The sequence below is a fragment of the Callorhinchus milii genome, unplaced genomic scaffold, assembly GCF_018977255.1.
Source record: "Callorhinchus milii isolate IMCB2004 unplaced genomic scaffold, IMCB_Cmil_1.0 Scaffold15, whole genome shotgun sequence".
Lineage (NCBI taxonomy): Eukaryota > Metazoa > Chordata > Chondrichthyes > Chimaeriformes > Callorhinchidae > Callorhinchus > Callorhinchus milii.
In genome coordinates this window covers 8,437,662-8,455,294 of record NW_024704756.1, presented here as the reverse complement: position 1 = coordinate 8,455,294, position 17,633 = coordinate 8,437,662, and the positions used below count along the sequence as shown (strand labels likewise).

General features: G+C 37.9%; 1 protein-coding gene across 4 annotated transcripts in view; it reads right to left on the bottom strand.

The window, feature by feature from the left end:
• The window catches only part of hdx (highly divergent homeobox), a 29,556-nt gene extending 18,425 nt beyond the window's left edge, over positions 1-11,131 (bottom strand). Inside the window, exons 1-5 of one of the 4 annotated variants that reach the window (XM_007892021.2) lie at positions 10,939-11,131; positions 8,888-8,926; positions 8,666-8,771; positions 7,709-7,820; positions 3,492-3,638 (exon numbers count right to left, since the gene is read on the bottom strand). In XM_007892021.2, coding sequence (XP_007890212.1) covers positions 3,492-3,638; positions 7,709-7,726 — 165 coding nt within the window. In that variant the 5' untranslated portion in view covers positions 7,727-7,820; positions 8,666-8,771; positions 8,888-8,926; positions 10,939-11,131. Of the gene's footprint in view, positions 1-3,491; positions 3,639-7,708; positions 7,821-8,665; positions 8,772-8,887; positions 8,927-10,455; positions 10,556-10,938 lie in introns of those variants that run through there. The other 3 variants (XM_007892037.2, XM_007892029.2, XM_007892043.2) reach the window with 3 other exon arrangements.
• Positions 11,132-17,633: the final 6,502 nt, after the last annotated feature.

The window sequence follows — 17,633 nt, the reverse complement described above, 5'->3', positions numbered from 1 at the left end:
AACTTGGAAAACACAAAATTAAGGTTACACAAACTTGCAGATGTGCAAGTGAAAATTGTCCCATTGGATATATGTCCGTTAGCAAACACGCACAGAAAAGCGATCTGTGACATTGTCGACAGTACCCAATCATAAAGTTCTAATCAGCCCAAGTGAACAATCAGCAATTTGGAATTACGCGCTCAACTTTTGGCAATTTGCATTTCAGGGAACAGAGATGTTTTAAAGGTACGGACAGAGCAACAAAGATTATTCACAATATAAAAGAAAAGAATATTGGGACCTTGATTTGTTTATGCTTTTAAACACTTCAATCGGGTTAATCTGATCATATGACCCAAAATGTAACAAGTCTTAATCAAAACATACAGCCCCATCCCTACATTGGATTTAACCCTTTTAAATGAAGTCAGAACAATCCAAATTCTAAGGATAAAGACAAACCAAATATTCATTGCAACAGAACAGTTCTAACTGTGCTGAGACCGTGGGATTGGAATCAATTCATGAAAATGAAAATGAAAAAATATTCTACATATTCTATGATTACCTTTTTGAATTAAGAAATGTCTTTTTTTAATACATTTATATTATTTATTTGCTGTTATTAATCTCCGTAAAAAGATCAATATCAGATGAATTGGGAAAGTCTACGACAGTGTAGTAAAGATTGTATATGTTGGAAAAAGCAGGTTAATGATCTAGGTTAATAACCCAGTTATTACCCGCAGGTTAAGCAGCTAATAACATTTTGTTCCACATCAATGGAAAGGTTGGTGTACACAATCTTAGCAATGGATTTTAAAACTGGAACATATCACTGTTGAGGAACAAATCCCATTTAAAGTTGGAAGCAACCATGGATTTTAAATGTACTGTGAAACAATGCTATGTACTATTCATAGTCAGCGAGACATTGCATTGCACAATATTTTTGAACAAAAACTGAACAGTAAAAAATTTTGTCACTTTTAAAATTAATTAAGTTACCAGAACTGGATTTTTTTTACTAAGCAAGTCCAGTCACTTCAACACCACAAAATGGTTGCCAGTGTCAGCTCAGTGGATGCCACTCTTGCCTCTGGATCAGAAAATGGTGCATTGAAACCCTATAATCAGGGCTTGAGTTTAAACTACTAGTCTAGTATAGGGAGTCCTGCAATGTCTGAGATATCATTTTCAGATGAGATGTTAAATCAAAGTTCTGGCTGCCTGTTCCAGTGGATGCTAAAGATCCCATACCATTTCAAATTAAAATAGTATCTTCTGGTGTCCTCCAGGTTAATTGATCATTTACCTTAAGGTTGTTTGTAGGACCTTGCTACCCAATTATAAATGAATGCAAGCAATAAAATGACTATTTTCTCACCATAATTTTATTTGCAGACAAAATACAGGCACGTGCGTGCTTGTGTGTGTATGTGTGTGTGAATATAATTAAAAATGCTCTGTGGTTTTAAAAAGAGCAAAACCATCTGGCCATTATTTGATTTCCTTTCCACTCAATGGTTCATGTAAACAGACAAGGCCAAAATGATCTCTCCCCCCACACATTAGGGTTTAAGATACAAAGTGCTTTTCAAATGCGACTTACTCTTACAATCGTTGATGGACTAGCTGGTCAATAGTAGACTTTGAACCAGTGAAAAATATCTCCCATGAAGCCATAAACAAGAAGATCCAATAGGAGCTTATCGTTTATGGCTTCATGGGAAAGAGAGAATGATATCAAAAAGAGTTATGATGGGGTTCCCCTGTAGTTCTATTTGCAGTAGAACTGTAGGGAACTCCATTATAACTCTCTTTGATACAGCACTCCCTTGCTTCTTGTGAATGTTTACCCATGTTAACCAGACCCACGATTCACCAGCTTTCCAGTGCTCACAAGCTTGCTTCCCGCATTAAAAAGTGAACGATTTGGAGTCAATAGGTCGTCGCTGACATCAGTTCTTGCATGCTGCACAATCACATTAGAGCACTGCTAACGTCACTTCCTATATACTGTACACATTTTAACCTGACTCAGCAGCCATATTACAAGTAAGACATGAATAGCAGCTGAATGTGCGCTTTACGCAGGAAACACTGCCAACATTACTTCCATGCTGCCCATACTCATTCTGCGCAGGACGGTATGATGTAACTTTGCAAGGAAATTATGTCAGAAGTACAGCACATCGGAAATGACACTAGCAGCGACCTGACTATCCGGAAGTGAATCAACCATTTTTCGTACTTTACTTATAATACAAAGCTGAGATATTGGACACAGCCAACAAAGTTGGTCACAGGTGTAACAAGGTTTTCCAATATGAAGACTTTTATTACTACCACCACCACCAATACATATTTCTGGCTTTGTTCAGAAACTAGCATTGGTCCAAAAACAAGTTTGCAGGAAAGGTGCCTTAAGCAAGCAAATGTCAAATCTACAACTATAATTCCAATAACAAAATAACTACATTAGAATATATTAATTATTTTTCAGGAAGAATTGCTTAAAAGAGCAGAAATAATTAAAAACGTGTGTTTTATTACAAATAGATGTTTTATGAAAATGTTTTATGAAAAGATCATCTTTTTAGTCCATTACAATATTTCCTGTCCTTAAGTATGTACGCTTCAACATGCTGGTATGGATGATGAAACTGAAACTTTTCTAAAAACCCACTTTACAAAACAGACACCTGCTGACCCAATCCATTTAAAAAGCAACAATGACTCATACCAAAAGATCCACAAACGAAAATGATTTACATTCCATTCTGGCACTAGTTCAACATGCTCTAACATGGAACAGGTGTATTAAAAAGCTTTGCCAAGAAACATTATATTTACAGAACAAGAGATTCATTGGCCTGGGGAAAAAAAGAAGGCCTGAAACTATTAGACAGCAGAAGTAGTTCTTTGCGAAGAAGAGAAATAAAAAAAACTGCAGGTTCAAAGTTACAGTCCAAGCCCAATAGTAGTTGATTTGATTAGTTGCCAATTAATTACACACTGACCTACAAGTCTAAGTAAACTCCATTTTACAAGTTTTGAAAAAGTTGTGTTTCACCACTGAACAATGGTTCCCAGCTTCCATTCACTGTTCATTGAAACAAAAAAACAGGTATTGTTACTGAGCCTCAGTTCCTGGCAAAATGCCATGTTTGTTTTGCATTGGCATTGAAACATTAAAAAAAACGAAGCAGTTGGCAGACCTTTTTCCGTTATTAAAAAGTAAAATGCACATGGTATTTTAGGATAAAGTCACTCAGGGCTTTATCACTTTGAAAGAGAAAGTTATTTATACTTGTGCAGATGAGTCAGTCATAAATCAAAAATGTAATCTGCATAAAACACTTCCTGCAAATTTGACCGTTATAATACACACACAATTCCACTGGATCAGTTTCACTCCTAAAAATACTCCATTATTTAATTCTATAGGGATCTATTATAAACCCAACATTCCCAGGATGGTTATGGAAGAACTTTATACTACTTACCCTGACTACATTAAAATCTAACCCCGTTTCACGTGCACACTGTATTATTAATCCAAAGCAATTTTTACTTTGATTTGTCATTCCACTGTCATAATAACGCTGCAATACTCGATGCTGTTCCTCTGTGAATATAGAACGCAGGTTCATCTAAAAAAAAAGAAAGTACAGTACTTATCAATTCAGAATGTGCTAAAACATCTGAAAACCTTAATATTTAAAGAAAGCAAAATGCGGGTGTATGTAGATAATGTAGATAGATAAATACAACAGAACAGATTTGTTATCAGCATTTAAAATCTACTTGGTTTAAGATTCAATTTCGTAAATGTTCATTTTTTTAACATATAGTCTGGATGAGAACATATCCTCAGCAAATTGAACATTTTTGGGGAAAAAACTGAATTAATTAACTTACCATTGATAGAATGAAACTAAAATCCTTGGATGAGAAATTCCTCATGATATAGATGTGTGCTCACATTCAGTGGTGTGAGGAATTTCTAGTCACTTTTATTTAGTTGGCCAAGGGAAAGGTTTTAAACCAGAACTTCTCCAGGCATTAAGTCAACAGATAATTAAGTCAACAGATAACTGCACAGCAAGACATTTTGAGGCTGAAGGGAAATGCAGGATTAAAACAAGCGCATCAGTAATGTGCGACTTATATAAAAAAAATCTTACAAATGAAGTTAACGTAATTAGTAAATTTATGTGCAATGTTCTGCTGCTGAGTGCATGAAAATGACATCATAGCAAAATGTCATTCAAATAATATTCAGCCTAATAGTATTAACAGCTGAGATATTGAAACATTTCAAAGTGCTTCACACAATGAATTAATTTAAAATTCAGTAACCATTATATTGGCAAACAAGGCAGCTAATCTATAACAGCAACAACCCATAAACAGCAATGAGATGACTGACGGATCGATCTGGTTGTTGGTGAATTTGGATGAGGAAGGAAATACGGTTAGAAGACCAGAATTCCCTTTTCTTAAAACCATGGAATAGAATCTCACATATATCTATCTGAGACATGGCCTCAGTTTAATCTCTAATCCAAAGGACTAAATTTTAAACGCTCCACGCAATACTGCATTGGGTGTGTCAGTTTAAATGAGCTCTTTCCATTTTCTAGAAGATTTGCTGTAGACCCACTGTCTCTCACCTAATTCACCATCTCTCAGTGAATTACAACAGGAATGTACATAGCCAAACAAATTAAAATATCTTCCTTATGTCCAACAAATATTTTATAATATCAGTTCTCTTCTAGATCAATGTTAATAGCCGGAGCTCCCTGCATAATGCAGATTAAGGAGTTCTGTAACTCAACCACAACTGGTTTTAGATAATATAATTTTATTATTTACATCTATGCTATAATGGGCTAGATCCTTCAACATCGAGTCGTTAAAAATTGCACTTGGCGCATTTGTCATTGCAACAATTGGAGAAAAACAATGAGACAGAGCAACCTCAAATTGAGATATTCCACATAAGTGCTTCACCATACAACTGTTGAAAGTAAACTGGGAGATGTTAAAAAGTAGTCAAGCCTAAAGCAGATTAATTGGATGAATATTGGAGTAGGACAGATGCAAGAGAGAAAGGGAAAGAAGGGATGAATATATATATTTTTAAAAACTGCATTCAACTTTCCTCATGCTAATAACAAAGAAATAATACAAGTAACCTTTCTCCACTTTCCTTTCAACATGGAAACTCTTACCAATTTCCAATGCTTTCCCAAAATACACTATGTACCAATTACGATATTTCCACCCGTTTGCATTATCCATTAACTTCATGTTCTAGTACAATACTAAATGATTACGGTACAGTTATACTTGGTCATTATATATTATAACACAGTGTAGCTAATTTGGAAAAATGTCACAACTTTACCTAATATGACCAGCCTCGAGACGAGGAAAACAATAAGACATTTCCCAATTCTTCATACTCATTTTGAGAAAAAAAACTTTCTCAGATCAATACAGCATCTTACATATCAGCAGATCATACTGAACTGTACAATAAGAGGAACAGAAAGCAATTGAGGTGCAACTGATTCCTTGTTGGTTTCAGTTTTCTGCATCTTATTGCCCGGTATAATGCTAACTCCAAACTATGTGGCATCATATATACAGAGTCCTCATACCCTCACAATAACACAATTGAAATCCAACCAATTTATGCAATATACTGATGTTATATTACATAAGAGATGACGATTGAGCTGATGCAAAACAGAAACAGTAGTTTCAGACGATGAGTACAAAGCTCAGTTAATCAATTTCATCCAAACCCAAGCTTCTAGAATTTGGAATATGCTATAGCACATGAATCAAATATACACAGTTATGGGGTGGTTATAGTTCCCAGCATTACAGAAGACGTCAACTCACATTTTTGGAATGAAATTTAATTAATCTTTATTTCTCTATCACACACTGCATATACAGATTATAGAAATTTACAGGTCATTTTATGATGCAATTACTTGGAAAACCTCTGGCCATAACCATTGAAAATCCAGTAAATGGAAAGAGTTACTGTAAGAGATTTGCAAGTACCTAATATGTTGACTTTTATAAATATTTATGACAAATATTAAAACATAATGGAAAATGACATACAACAAGGTGCAGTTTTCAGTACTCATCTGCATAATATTCATTTATTTGTTACAATACTAAAGATTGCAATAGAAATCCTAAAATGTTCAGGAGTACAAGATTGTATTAAATTAATTATCCACTCAAGCAGAAAGTTTGAGGCAGACTTGAGGAATAGGATGTGTACATCTATTCAGTACCCAAACAAGTCAAACCTCTCAACATTGATCAAAAACCATGGGATAAAATACCCTGAATATGTCCACAGGTACAGTACATGCCAAGGTACTGCTTGCAGATTGTGCAAGTCATTGCTGCATGTCTATAAGCTAAATTACAGTGAGATTCATGCAATATTTCATCTTCAGGATGAGAAGTTTTATGTTTTGTCTGCAGCAATTCAAACCACAGCCAATAAAACACAAAGGTTAATGTAGAACTCACAATTTAAAACTGCAGATACCTCAAGGGGCTAAGTGAACACAATTAACACAGACTACAATGTTGGAAATTGCATTTGACAAAATTCATTTCTAAGCATGCCACTCTTTATGTAAGCAGCTTTATGCAGTACACAATGATGACTGGTGACTTCTTGGTTCACAACCTTGCCTTGTACCAGCTGAAGAGTTTATTACACACGTTCAAGAAAAAAAAGTGCGCACACACACACTGCTCAAGCACAATTACTCTGCGTGCATTTTTTTTTGGAAAACTGGAGCGTAAAAACACATTGGTCTAGTTTAGAATTCAGAAAGGGTATTTGGTTCAGAAAAGTTAGCATGTGAATCTCACACGTTTTGAAATGCCAAAAAAAGGTATTTGGAGGAAAACTGTTTTTATAGATTGGCCACAACTAGGAAAGCGAATTTGGAAAGCTACACCCAACACCACTTCAAGCTACAAATGGTTGTTTTAATCTGCCACTGATTGGAACCCAGGGTTGGATGACCTCACAGTCTTTCAATATTACAAAACTGCTTTCACAAGTAGCTCTGCAATACTAGATCTCAATGTATTCAAATTATCCCATCTTTGTACCAAGGTGGTTTGATAAGATAAAGGTAGATGCAGAATTGGGATACAAGCCAAGGGGTGCCAGGTGTCATCTACCCTCAATCGGGCACTTTCAGTAGGTTGACTGGAAGCTAATCAGGTACTCTAGCTGACTTTCATGAGATCTCACCCAACCCCCCAACACCTCTTCTACTAACTCAGACACAAAACAAATATGGGGGACTGTGCCACCTGTACAGCTCATCAAGCCACTAAATAAATTTGCTGAATCAATTGAGGAAGCCACAAATCTGATCTTCAAGATAAAGAGAAGATGACTAACATTTCTATTCAGCTCAAAATTGAACATGGCAAATCGCTTGATACTGTTCAGCTGAAATAATACCAAAGCTTCTACCTTGCAGTAGTGTCAAATTAATATTGTCAGTTATACATAATGAAGTATTGCCATTTTATGATATTTTTCTACGGCAATTTTTAGCACGTGATGTCACGTTATCAAGTAGCTTCCCCCATTGTAACTGAGTACTTTATTCGACACAGGCATGTTTAACTGGTCACAATGTTTTTATCATACCTGTGGACAATCTCCCATTCTGATAGGCTTCCAACCCTCTTGTCAGACTCGATTGTGGAGGACACCTTTGCAAGACAAACTGCTGCTCCCCCTCGTACTGCACGGTTCCCAGCTGCAGGTGAAACCAGTGGATTTTAATTACAAAAATGCAACTAGTTTCATCAAAGGAGTAGCTGTAAAACAGTTTGCAGGAATGATTGAATAATAACAGTGTATTTACAAAAGATCTACTGGATAAATAGAAATAGGCTTTTCTTAAAATTGACCGGCCTATAGTCATGGCCTAGCAAAGCACATACAACTGTTATTAGGTCAAATGGAATCACACTGAAGTAAATAAAACAAGAAAGTATGCCAGTTGTTTTGTTATCTGTGAGATATAACTGCTTTGTACTGCATTCCAATTGGTGTATGCAGCAGGCTTGAAAAATTACAAGGGTACAACCATAAAAGTGTGGGGTGAGATGAGAAACCACAACAGCCGTGCCAATGCGATTTACTCTTCTACCTGCAGTGTTAACTTGTTCAAAAAAATTAAAGGCACTGTTTTCTGATAAGCCGAGTCTTATTTTATCCATGACAAGAAACAACAACAAAATTACATTTATAGAGCGCCTTTCACAGCGGGAGGATGTCCCAAAGCGCTGAAACATTTACACTATTAGCATAATTATAATTTTAAGTTGAAATAATTTCAAATTCTCAAAAACTTCAAAAGCTCAATGGATAGATGCACCGTCGAATGTGGTATTGAGCTAGATACAACCCACGATGGTGTAGATTCATCATGTCTGCATAAATTAATTGATCTCAGTTGAGGTAGTCCAATTGGCTTCACTGTCTCTTGAGTTTAGGGCATGAACAACTTCTACCAGGATCCCATTGGTATGAACAATATAGGGCTTTGATATGCTGCAACGTCACCATGATCAGATTAAACAGTTGGCCAATACTCACTGTCTCGTCTCACATATTAAGAATTATAACTTCAGTTAGGTACTGGAAGACTGCTGGTATCTGTGGAGCAAGCACCAGCATCTCTTCAGGGGAGGAGTGTAGAATACTGAAGATTAAAAATAAGTACACATTAGTTGTACATCATAAGGATTTCTGGGCAATTTTACAAGGTAAAGTCCTGCACGAGGCCATGATGTGTCATAAAGTAAAACAGTATCTTACCGGGAATAAGTTATTTCAAGAAGACAAACTTTATGGGCTCTGGGATAAAAGGAGAGAATGAGTGAAGATACAATCCGTACATAACACATAAAGACAACAATTTATAATTTGTGCTGTATTTATACAGCAACTTTCACATGGAGGGGATGTCTCTCACGGTAAAATTTGTTTTCTTCAAATAAATGCAGTGCTGTGTTTTTTTGGGAGGGTTGGGGCGCAAACGTTGGGGCTAGGATGGGGTGTTGCGTGTGGAATCACAGCAGATCCTGGTGCTCTAACAAGATGGAAACCTTTGATTTGGATTTGAATTTTTCTTTTATTTGCATCAAAAGAGCACTAAGTATTCTATCTCACTCGGTTGTTCAGAATAGTAAAATAACTGACCCAATGTTTGCTATTCCGGTATGAACCAAATTATTTTTCAATCTAACAATGCATCTAAATGAAACAATAAACATGACTGGATACAATTAGGACTGGGAAGCTGTACTCATTTCTATTCAACAACTGTACTGCGACAAAGTATCTCGATACTGGTAAAGATTGAACCAGAATGTTTCCAGATCTCTATAAGAGATACATCTTTGGGAAATGTATATTTTAGAAGATAATAGTGCAGGGCTCAAATAATATAACACACATAGGCTGCACGCAATTCATGTGAACAATAATTTATATTACGATATACAGTTTGCAATTGTTACGTAGCACATTTCCTCACCAAAACAAACTGACCTGATAATTGCTAAGGATTTGAACCTGAACTCTTCCTGATCTCTATAGATCTTTGGGCATGATCATAGTGAAAAACAAAACAGATCAGGGACACGGATTGCAAATTAATTTCAGGAGGGGGCCTGGGAGGGAATTAAGCTGCCATTGATTTAGTTAAAGCTTAAAGCAGGTTTATGTGATCTTGTGCGCTACGTTAAAGATCCCATGGTATTATTCGAAAAGAGAAGGGAGTTTCTCCTGGTGTCCTGGCCAACAAATCCCCTAAACAAAACAGGTCATTTACTGATGTTAGTGGGACACTGCTGTGCGCAATCCTGCGTCGCTTGCCTACAAGTCACTCCATTTCACAAGAATTGCCGCAAAGTGCTTTGGAGACATCCTTCCTATGCAATAAAAGCATTACACCAAAAGCAAGGATTATTATTAATAGTATTATTATTATTATTATTAGCCTCTGCCTGTGTCTCTCCTCCCAAACAGAGTGATCACTTGTCAGGTGCCGACAGGTTCCAGAACTGCGCATGTTTGCAGTCAGCGGCCTGGGATCCCCCAGTGAGATCCCGGCAACTCCGCCGCTGTCCTCCCTCCCTCCCTCTCTCCACAACGACAAGGCCTAAAGGTGTCTCTCCATCACCATCACCGCCACCACCATCATCATCATCATCATCATCACGAGGTTCAGCCGCGGAGCTGGGAAGAGATGTTTCATGGAAAGTTTTTTTTGGCGCCATTGGCTTGGGAATCCCCCCCCCCCAAAAAAAGGTGTGGAGCTGATTATTCCTTATTAATTAATTAATCAATTAATTAATAGTGGGACTGTGAGGATGACCTACCAGCACTGGCCGGGCCGGGCCGGAGGGGTAAGGACTTGGGCCACTTGCCTCAATCCACATTGGCCAAACCCCAGAGAGATCAGGAGAGAGGGAAAGAGGGAGGGATGGAGGGAGAGGAGGAAAAGAGGGAGGGAGAAAGAAAGGAGGGAAGGAAGAGAGAGAGAGAGAGGTGGGGAGGGAGAGAGAGAGAGAGGGGGGGGGGAAGGGAGAGAGAGAGGGGGGGAAGGGAGAGAGAGAGAGGGGGGAAGGGAGAGAGAGAGAGGGGGGGAAGGGAGAGAGAGGGGGGGAAGGGAGAGAGAGGGGGGGGGAGGGAGAGAGAGGGGGGGGAGGGAGAGAGAGAGATGGGGGGGAGGGAGGGAGAGAGAGAGGGAGGGAGAGGGGGGAGGGAGAGAGAGAGAGAGGGGGAAGGAGAGAGAAGGAGGGGGAGAACAAAAACAATCTCTGACCGTAGAATTCAGCATGAAATCACCCCCGCGCCGTTACCTTTCAAGCCCCTCTTTTTCCTCTATCATAAATCTCTCTCTTTTTTTTAAAAAAAAGGGGTTTGGTTTGGGGGGAAAAAAAATCCAGATGAATAATCGCTGTGGGAGGGTTCGTGCCTCTGGCGGAGCCCAAACAATACCAACCAACGCGGCCAATGGCTCTCAGCCCTCTCTCATGGTCATGACGCTCGGGGAGCACCAGGAGCCAATGGGGGGGAGAGGAGGAGGAGGGGAGGCCCTGCTTAAACCGGAATGGTTTTCATTTATTTCCTCCTCTCTCCCAACCCCCTTCCTCTCTTCCTTCCCCCCCCCCTTTCTCTCTCTCCCTCCCCCATTCTCTCTTCTCTCTCCCCCATTCTCTCCCTCTCTCCCCCCCTCCCATTCCTCTCCTCCTCCTCACTCTTTGACCCCAACGACCCTCTCTCTCCTCCCTCCCTCCCTCCCTCCTCCCTCTTCTCTCTCCCCAGGAAAACAGTCGACAAACTGGCTCTACAAACACACAAACAAGTCAGGAATTTCCTGCTGAAATCGTGAGGTCGGTGGGTTGCCACGTTATTTAGATCCTTCTTAACTCCCCCTCTCTCTCTCTCTCTCTCTCTCCCCCCAAGTGTTTTCCCCTTCTCTTGTCTCTCACTCTTATCTATTATCCTGTTTTTTGCTGGACATGTGTTGTTGTTACTTGCTCACAAGAGCGCCAAGCTGGGTGGTGACTCGCCTCAACCCGTGGACAAATAATTTGACCCAATGTGAACCAAATTATTTGTTTCTTGTCAAGGTAACATTGCATCCCAAATCGAACAATAAATACGACTGGCTGGCAATTAGGACTGGGAGACCTCGTCTCTAGTCACCGCCGACTGCACTGCCACAAAAAACTTATCTCGATAACAGGTAAAGAAAGATGTGAGCCAGAATGTTTCCAGGTCTCTTGTATAAGAGAGAGGGAGAGAGAGACATCTTTGAAGAGATGTTTCTCACAGTCCACTGTAGGCGGGTGTTAATGAACTCTCTTTTCACTGCTAAAGCGCTATATCAAATGCAAGGATTATTAGTAGTAGTAGTAATGTGGGATAGAGGACCATGCGGGTCAGGATTGGAGCTGGAAGAGAATGAATGTCAAAACTACGACGACTCCTTTTCCAAACCAAAACAGAAGTGGCCGGGAACACTCAGCAGGTCAGGCAGCATCTATGGAGAGAGGAAAGTGAGTCAACGAAATGTTTCCTTTCCTCTCTCCATGGATGCTGCCTGACCTGCTGAGTGTCCCCAGCCACTTCTGTTTTGGTTTCAGTTTTCCAGCATCTGCAGTATTTTTGCGTTTTATTACGACTCCTTTGTCTGAGATACAAATGTCGCAAGTTCACCGATGGGGTCCAATGTCTGGACATCCATCTCTATTGCAACGTTTTGATCTGCACTGCTTTTCACTCCTGTGGGTCTGTGCTCCTGATGCACACTACGCTTGAAGTTTTTTTTTGTTGAGTATTAAACAGCAGGAAGGGTGCAAGTCCTTTTCTGAAGTTGCTGAAATCTGGTAACTTGTTGCACACTAACGTAGGGTAACGCCAGTGGTTGGAAATGCCAAGAAAGCAAGAGTTTTAAGTTAAATAACTAACTTGAACCAGGTTAAAACAAACCGATACACTTGTTATTTCGTATTGTGGAAATGTTATGTGTATTGTTACAATTTGATGTAAGTAAATCGTTTCTTTAGTCCATTACAGCTGATATTTGTTGTAATACCTGTAAATTCAGCAGCCTGGAGCCATATAAGTCCAGGTACAAATAACAGTGCTGCTCCTCACTGTGCAGTTCAGGAAGGACTGTTAACTTAAGGTAATCAAATATTGTGGATACTCAAAACGTGGAACTAACAATTTTGTTTACTGACCAATATTGCAAAGCTGCAAGGGTATAAAAGCTAAATGTATTTAACACACAGTTCCATAGCATTATTGCAAAGCAGAGTGTATAATATTTTTTTCTTTAAAATATTTGCTAATATTGTATATTTTTTCTTTAGAATATTTGCTGATCAAATTTTGTATATAGAGTGATCGTTGTAAAATGATTCAATAAAGTAGTTTCTTGGATATAAGAGAACACAATTTTCCATTTTTTCCCCCTCCCACACACACTTATAAAGCAAAGCAGTCAAACCTATTGGCTATAATGGTGATGGGTAGCAGTGAAAACAGTAACATTATTTGAGGTAGACCAAAATACCAACTCATATTGTTTTGTCTATAATGTAGAGTAAATTTGCTTATTTCCTCAAATATATTGTTGCTTTAAATAATTGATATACCTTCATATGGACCACTATATTTTGTAGTGCTAATTATCACACCTTTTAAATAATTCTGATTCATCTTCCTATGAATCATGTGATGGTTATTCTGCAGTCCTGTACTTGAGTCACAGTACGTTCAAGACATCCCAAAGCGCTTCACAGAATATACTGTAAAGTGAATTGACACTAAATTTTGTGGGCAAGATGCGGCAGCTAACTGCGCACAGCAGTGTCCCATAAACTGTTGTGAATTCAGTGACTTATTTATTTACTTATTTTGAAGGAATTATTACCCCCAGAAAAGCAATCCACCAATTGACTAACAACTGGGTTCCTACTTACTGCTAGGTAAATAGAGGCATGTGGAGAAAGGAAACTTGCCCAACGTTTTGCCCTGCTGGGAATCGAACCCAGATCTCTCACTTGCGAGGCGAGTGTTCCAACCACTGAGCTACAGGACTCCATAATGGGAAACGTTTGTGAAATTTGAAAAACACCATCAGGTTTTACACAAGTTCCAACAATTAACAAGTGGTTATGAGTATTAGAATTAGATGGTGGGTTCAGATATTGCTACTAACCACTAAAGCTTTGCTGTACAGATTATAGTAGCTTTGACCTCTCAATTAAACCACTGTATCGTCTTTGCTCACAACAGTTATTATGTCTTGTGTAGTATAAGAAAAGTCCTTTCAGTATTAGTGTTTCCTCTTACATTAGTAGTAAGAGAAACTGCTGATGCCTTCTCATCTTCATGCATAGATGTGCATGTTGCTAGGTCACCATAATAATAATAATCCTTGCATTCGATACAGCGCTTTTCACATCTTCTAGATGTTTCAAAGCGCTTCACAGAATATACTGTAAAGTGAATTGACTGTATATTAGTGGGTGAGATGCGGCAGCCAATTGCGCACAGCAATGTCCCACAGACAGTTCGTGGATTGAAGTGACCAATTTATTATTGTCACCATAAATAATTGCTATATTTGCTAGGGGGATTGATGAAATTTACAATACATATTTGGATTCAGCACTACAATCAAACACTTCCAAATCACCTACACCCTAGATCAGCTGCAGAGAAATATGTGCACTTATCCAACATTTCACATTAACCTTAAAATAAGAAGAAAGCTTTTCATGACATTATTGTTGACACTATACCATAAAACAAGGAACCAGAAGTAAAAAGGCACTTTTTAGTGTGCTGCACATACCTGCATTCATAGATACATAGATACTTAAACTACTTTTAAATTGGAGCATGTTGTTAAACGTGTAATTATTTTGAATGGTTCTATAAAACAGCTCTATAAACGACAAGAATAAACAAGACATGATAGGATGTAATAAAAGCCTCCTTTCTCCGAAAATTTTCTTTGGAAGCATTGTTTACTAAGAATATAGAAATGAATCTAACAATGCAATAAGGATATGAAACACTCGAGCAATTGTCACAATGAAAGATTGCCTGCCACATGTGGTTTAATATCCATAACTCCTGCAAACACATATATACAATAAATATATAATAAAAGTGCAAGGGTTGAAATTCAGAGTGGCAATCTACCGAAGTTGCATAAAACAACATATATTCAGTTGGCAGGGGGCCAGTTCACTACCCAGAAAATTAAATGGGAGTACGGAAACATAATATAACTTGAAAATGGACTGTTTGATGTTTTAGTTTTCTCCATGATATATTTTAGTGTGGCTTTCTTTCCAAGCTTTCAAAGTGTTTAATATACTTTGATACATTGCAATGCATTCCTCGCCTAATTGAGCTAATCCAGCACTGCCCCTGAACACAATATCAGTTTGCAGTGGGAATTTTTTTTTTTTGCATGAATCAATGGCTTTATGACTGGCACAAAGTAATTTTAGACAGGGATGGATGGTAAAAGGTGAACATCGGCAAAATATTTGAGGAACGGATGATGAGAGTGCAAATGAGGGGATGTATAACAGATAAAGTAGGGATCCAACCTGACAAACTCTAAAGCATATGAGGGGCAAATGGAAAAGCTGAGAGTAGTATGAGAAACGGGTGTATGTGAAAGAGAGAGTCGGGCGAGTATGAATAATGAAAAAGATATGCAACAAGATGCTGGGGAGCTTGAGAGCCTGAGAAAAGTTTTTAAAAAATGGGCCAGAAAGTGAACATGGCAGATTTTAGGAAGTGAAATATAAAGAACACAAAGTAAAACACATAGGATATAGCTGGGAAAGTGAGTAATGGCCATGATAAGACTAGTAAACATTGGATGGACAAACTTGTTACAAAGTGAGGAGAGCAAGAGATACAGCTAGGCGAGAAGGTGAATTGTGGGGAAATATCAGTGGCAAAGAAGTGAGATAAAGTACAGTATGAAAATGTTATTTGTTTTCATTTGCCGCAGTTTTTTTTAAAAAGAAACCTGCAGTGCTGACTGATCAGCGTTAATGATTCATCTTTGTAGCACTTTGTGATGTATTTCTTTGCTTTCTTTGTCATTTCACAGTATTCCATCTTTCTCCTTAAATCCCCACATGTCACTACATGCTTAACAATAAAATAAATTCACACTACGTTGGTTGAATTTTTTTTATTGTTAATCATTTCTGTCTTCCATGTCTTTTTCGGTTATACATATTTTTTATGTCTGACCTCTAAATGGCATAGTAATTAGTATCATATGGAATGTATTCAGACATCAGTGTTGGACCTTTGCTTTTCGCCACCACAAGAGTGAACCCTCCCCAAACAGCATGATTGCCCATCTGTCTTGATACCAGATACAGCACTCTATTAAAGTGAGAGTACCTTAGAATAGATTATGAATGTTTTATCAAGTTGTAAGCGTTTTTAATCTCTGTGATCAACTATCCAGTAGGCAATACAGTATTTCCTTTCATTTACTATTAATGTTGTACTGGTGAACAATCAGATTTTTTTTTAATTTTGTTTAGAAATGAAAATGGTTCCACAGCACTATCTCCAGAATTCCAGGCAGTGCATACATTCAGTCATTGCAGGCTTTCCATTATTTCAGTCACATATTGAACCACACTCTTTACAATGGGTAAAGTCGCTAAAAATTTGAGTTAAACTGCGTTATATTTTAGCCATCAAAGTTGGAGAAGGGGGAAACCTATGTTTTATGTATCTAAGGTGAGAAGCCAGAACACTTAAGATCCAAGATGGAGTCTCTATATATTGCAAATGTGCACCGAATATAGGCACTCTTGCTGACATTTATTTTTCAAGAAGAAAAAAAACCTATTTCCATTACTAAGTGCATGCATTAAAGCCTCTGTGGAAGTCAGGTAAGTTGAACTCCACCTCAATCACAAAAAAATGTGCATGTCAGTTCCAAATGTTATCAGCCCTCTTCAGTCCCACAGGAACCACTTTCTGCAGTTAAAATGTTTAGCCATAAAAGGCAAACTCACTGTGTGTGTAATGACAAAATTGTATCTGATCAAATGCAATAACCTCCCTGGTGGGAGCCTATTACTTCTGCTTCATTTTCTAGGATCCATTAAATGCTATATTGAATCAAAGGTGTACATACAGCCCTGCTAATGATTTAAAGAGCCATGATGACCAAAAGTAAAGTTGGGTCTTTTAACTCATATTTATACAATATTTGAACTGGTGAATACACAGTAATACCAAATCATCTGGAATAATGATTAGAATGGAATGAATTGTAAGATTGGAATCCAGTTGAGAAGTTCAAATGATATATCAACCAATGAAACCAAAGCTTTAACCAGGAAATGGAAACCAGAACCAGAATAATTTATTTCATCTCAAATGCTTGAACAGTTTCTCACTATAAGTTTCATGGGGCCCTATCCCTGATTTTAGTGAATACACAATTTTGCATTCATATATAGTAGTATTCACATCCTGTTATCCTTCCAAATCTCAAACTTCAGTTTAAAAAATTATTGGGGTGATGCTCTGTGAACTGTCATGACGTTCAATTATATCTATTTAACCACCCACATTTTTAAGTGAGCTGAACATACCAACATATGAACCATTACCATAAGTGTGATGTCTCTTGTACAGTACTGGATTTAATATTTCGTCCAGTTGTATAGCAATATGGAACCTAATATATCTTACCTGTTCAAAATTATTGGGGGGGGGTGGTATATAGGCTTCAATGTTTTAACAAAATATGAACACTATGAACATGGACTCCAAAGAGATTGTAATCAAAACATACTTTAAATACAAACGAAAACTTGTAACATAATCTTCATGTATAATCCACTCCAGAAACATTGATATTTTTAACTTAACATCATACTTAGATTCAGCGCCTTCCCGATGTGAAAGGTGCTACACAAATGTAATTTTTGTTTGTTTGTAGATTCATTTGAATGGAAATGCACTTTTTTTTGGT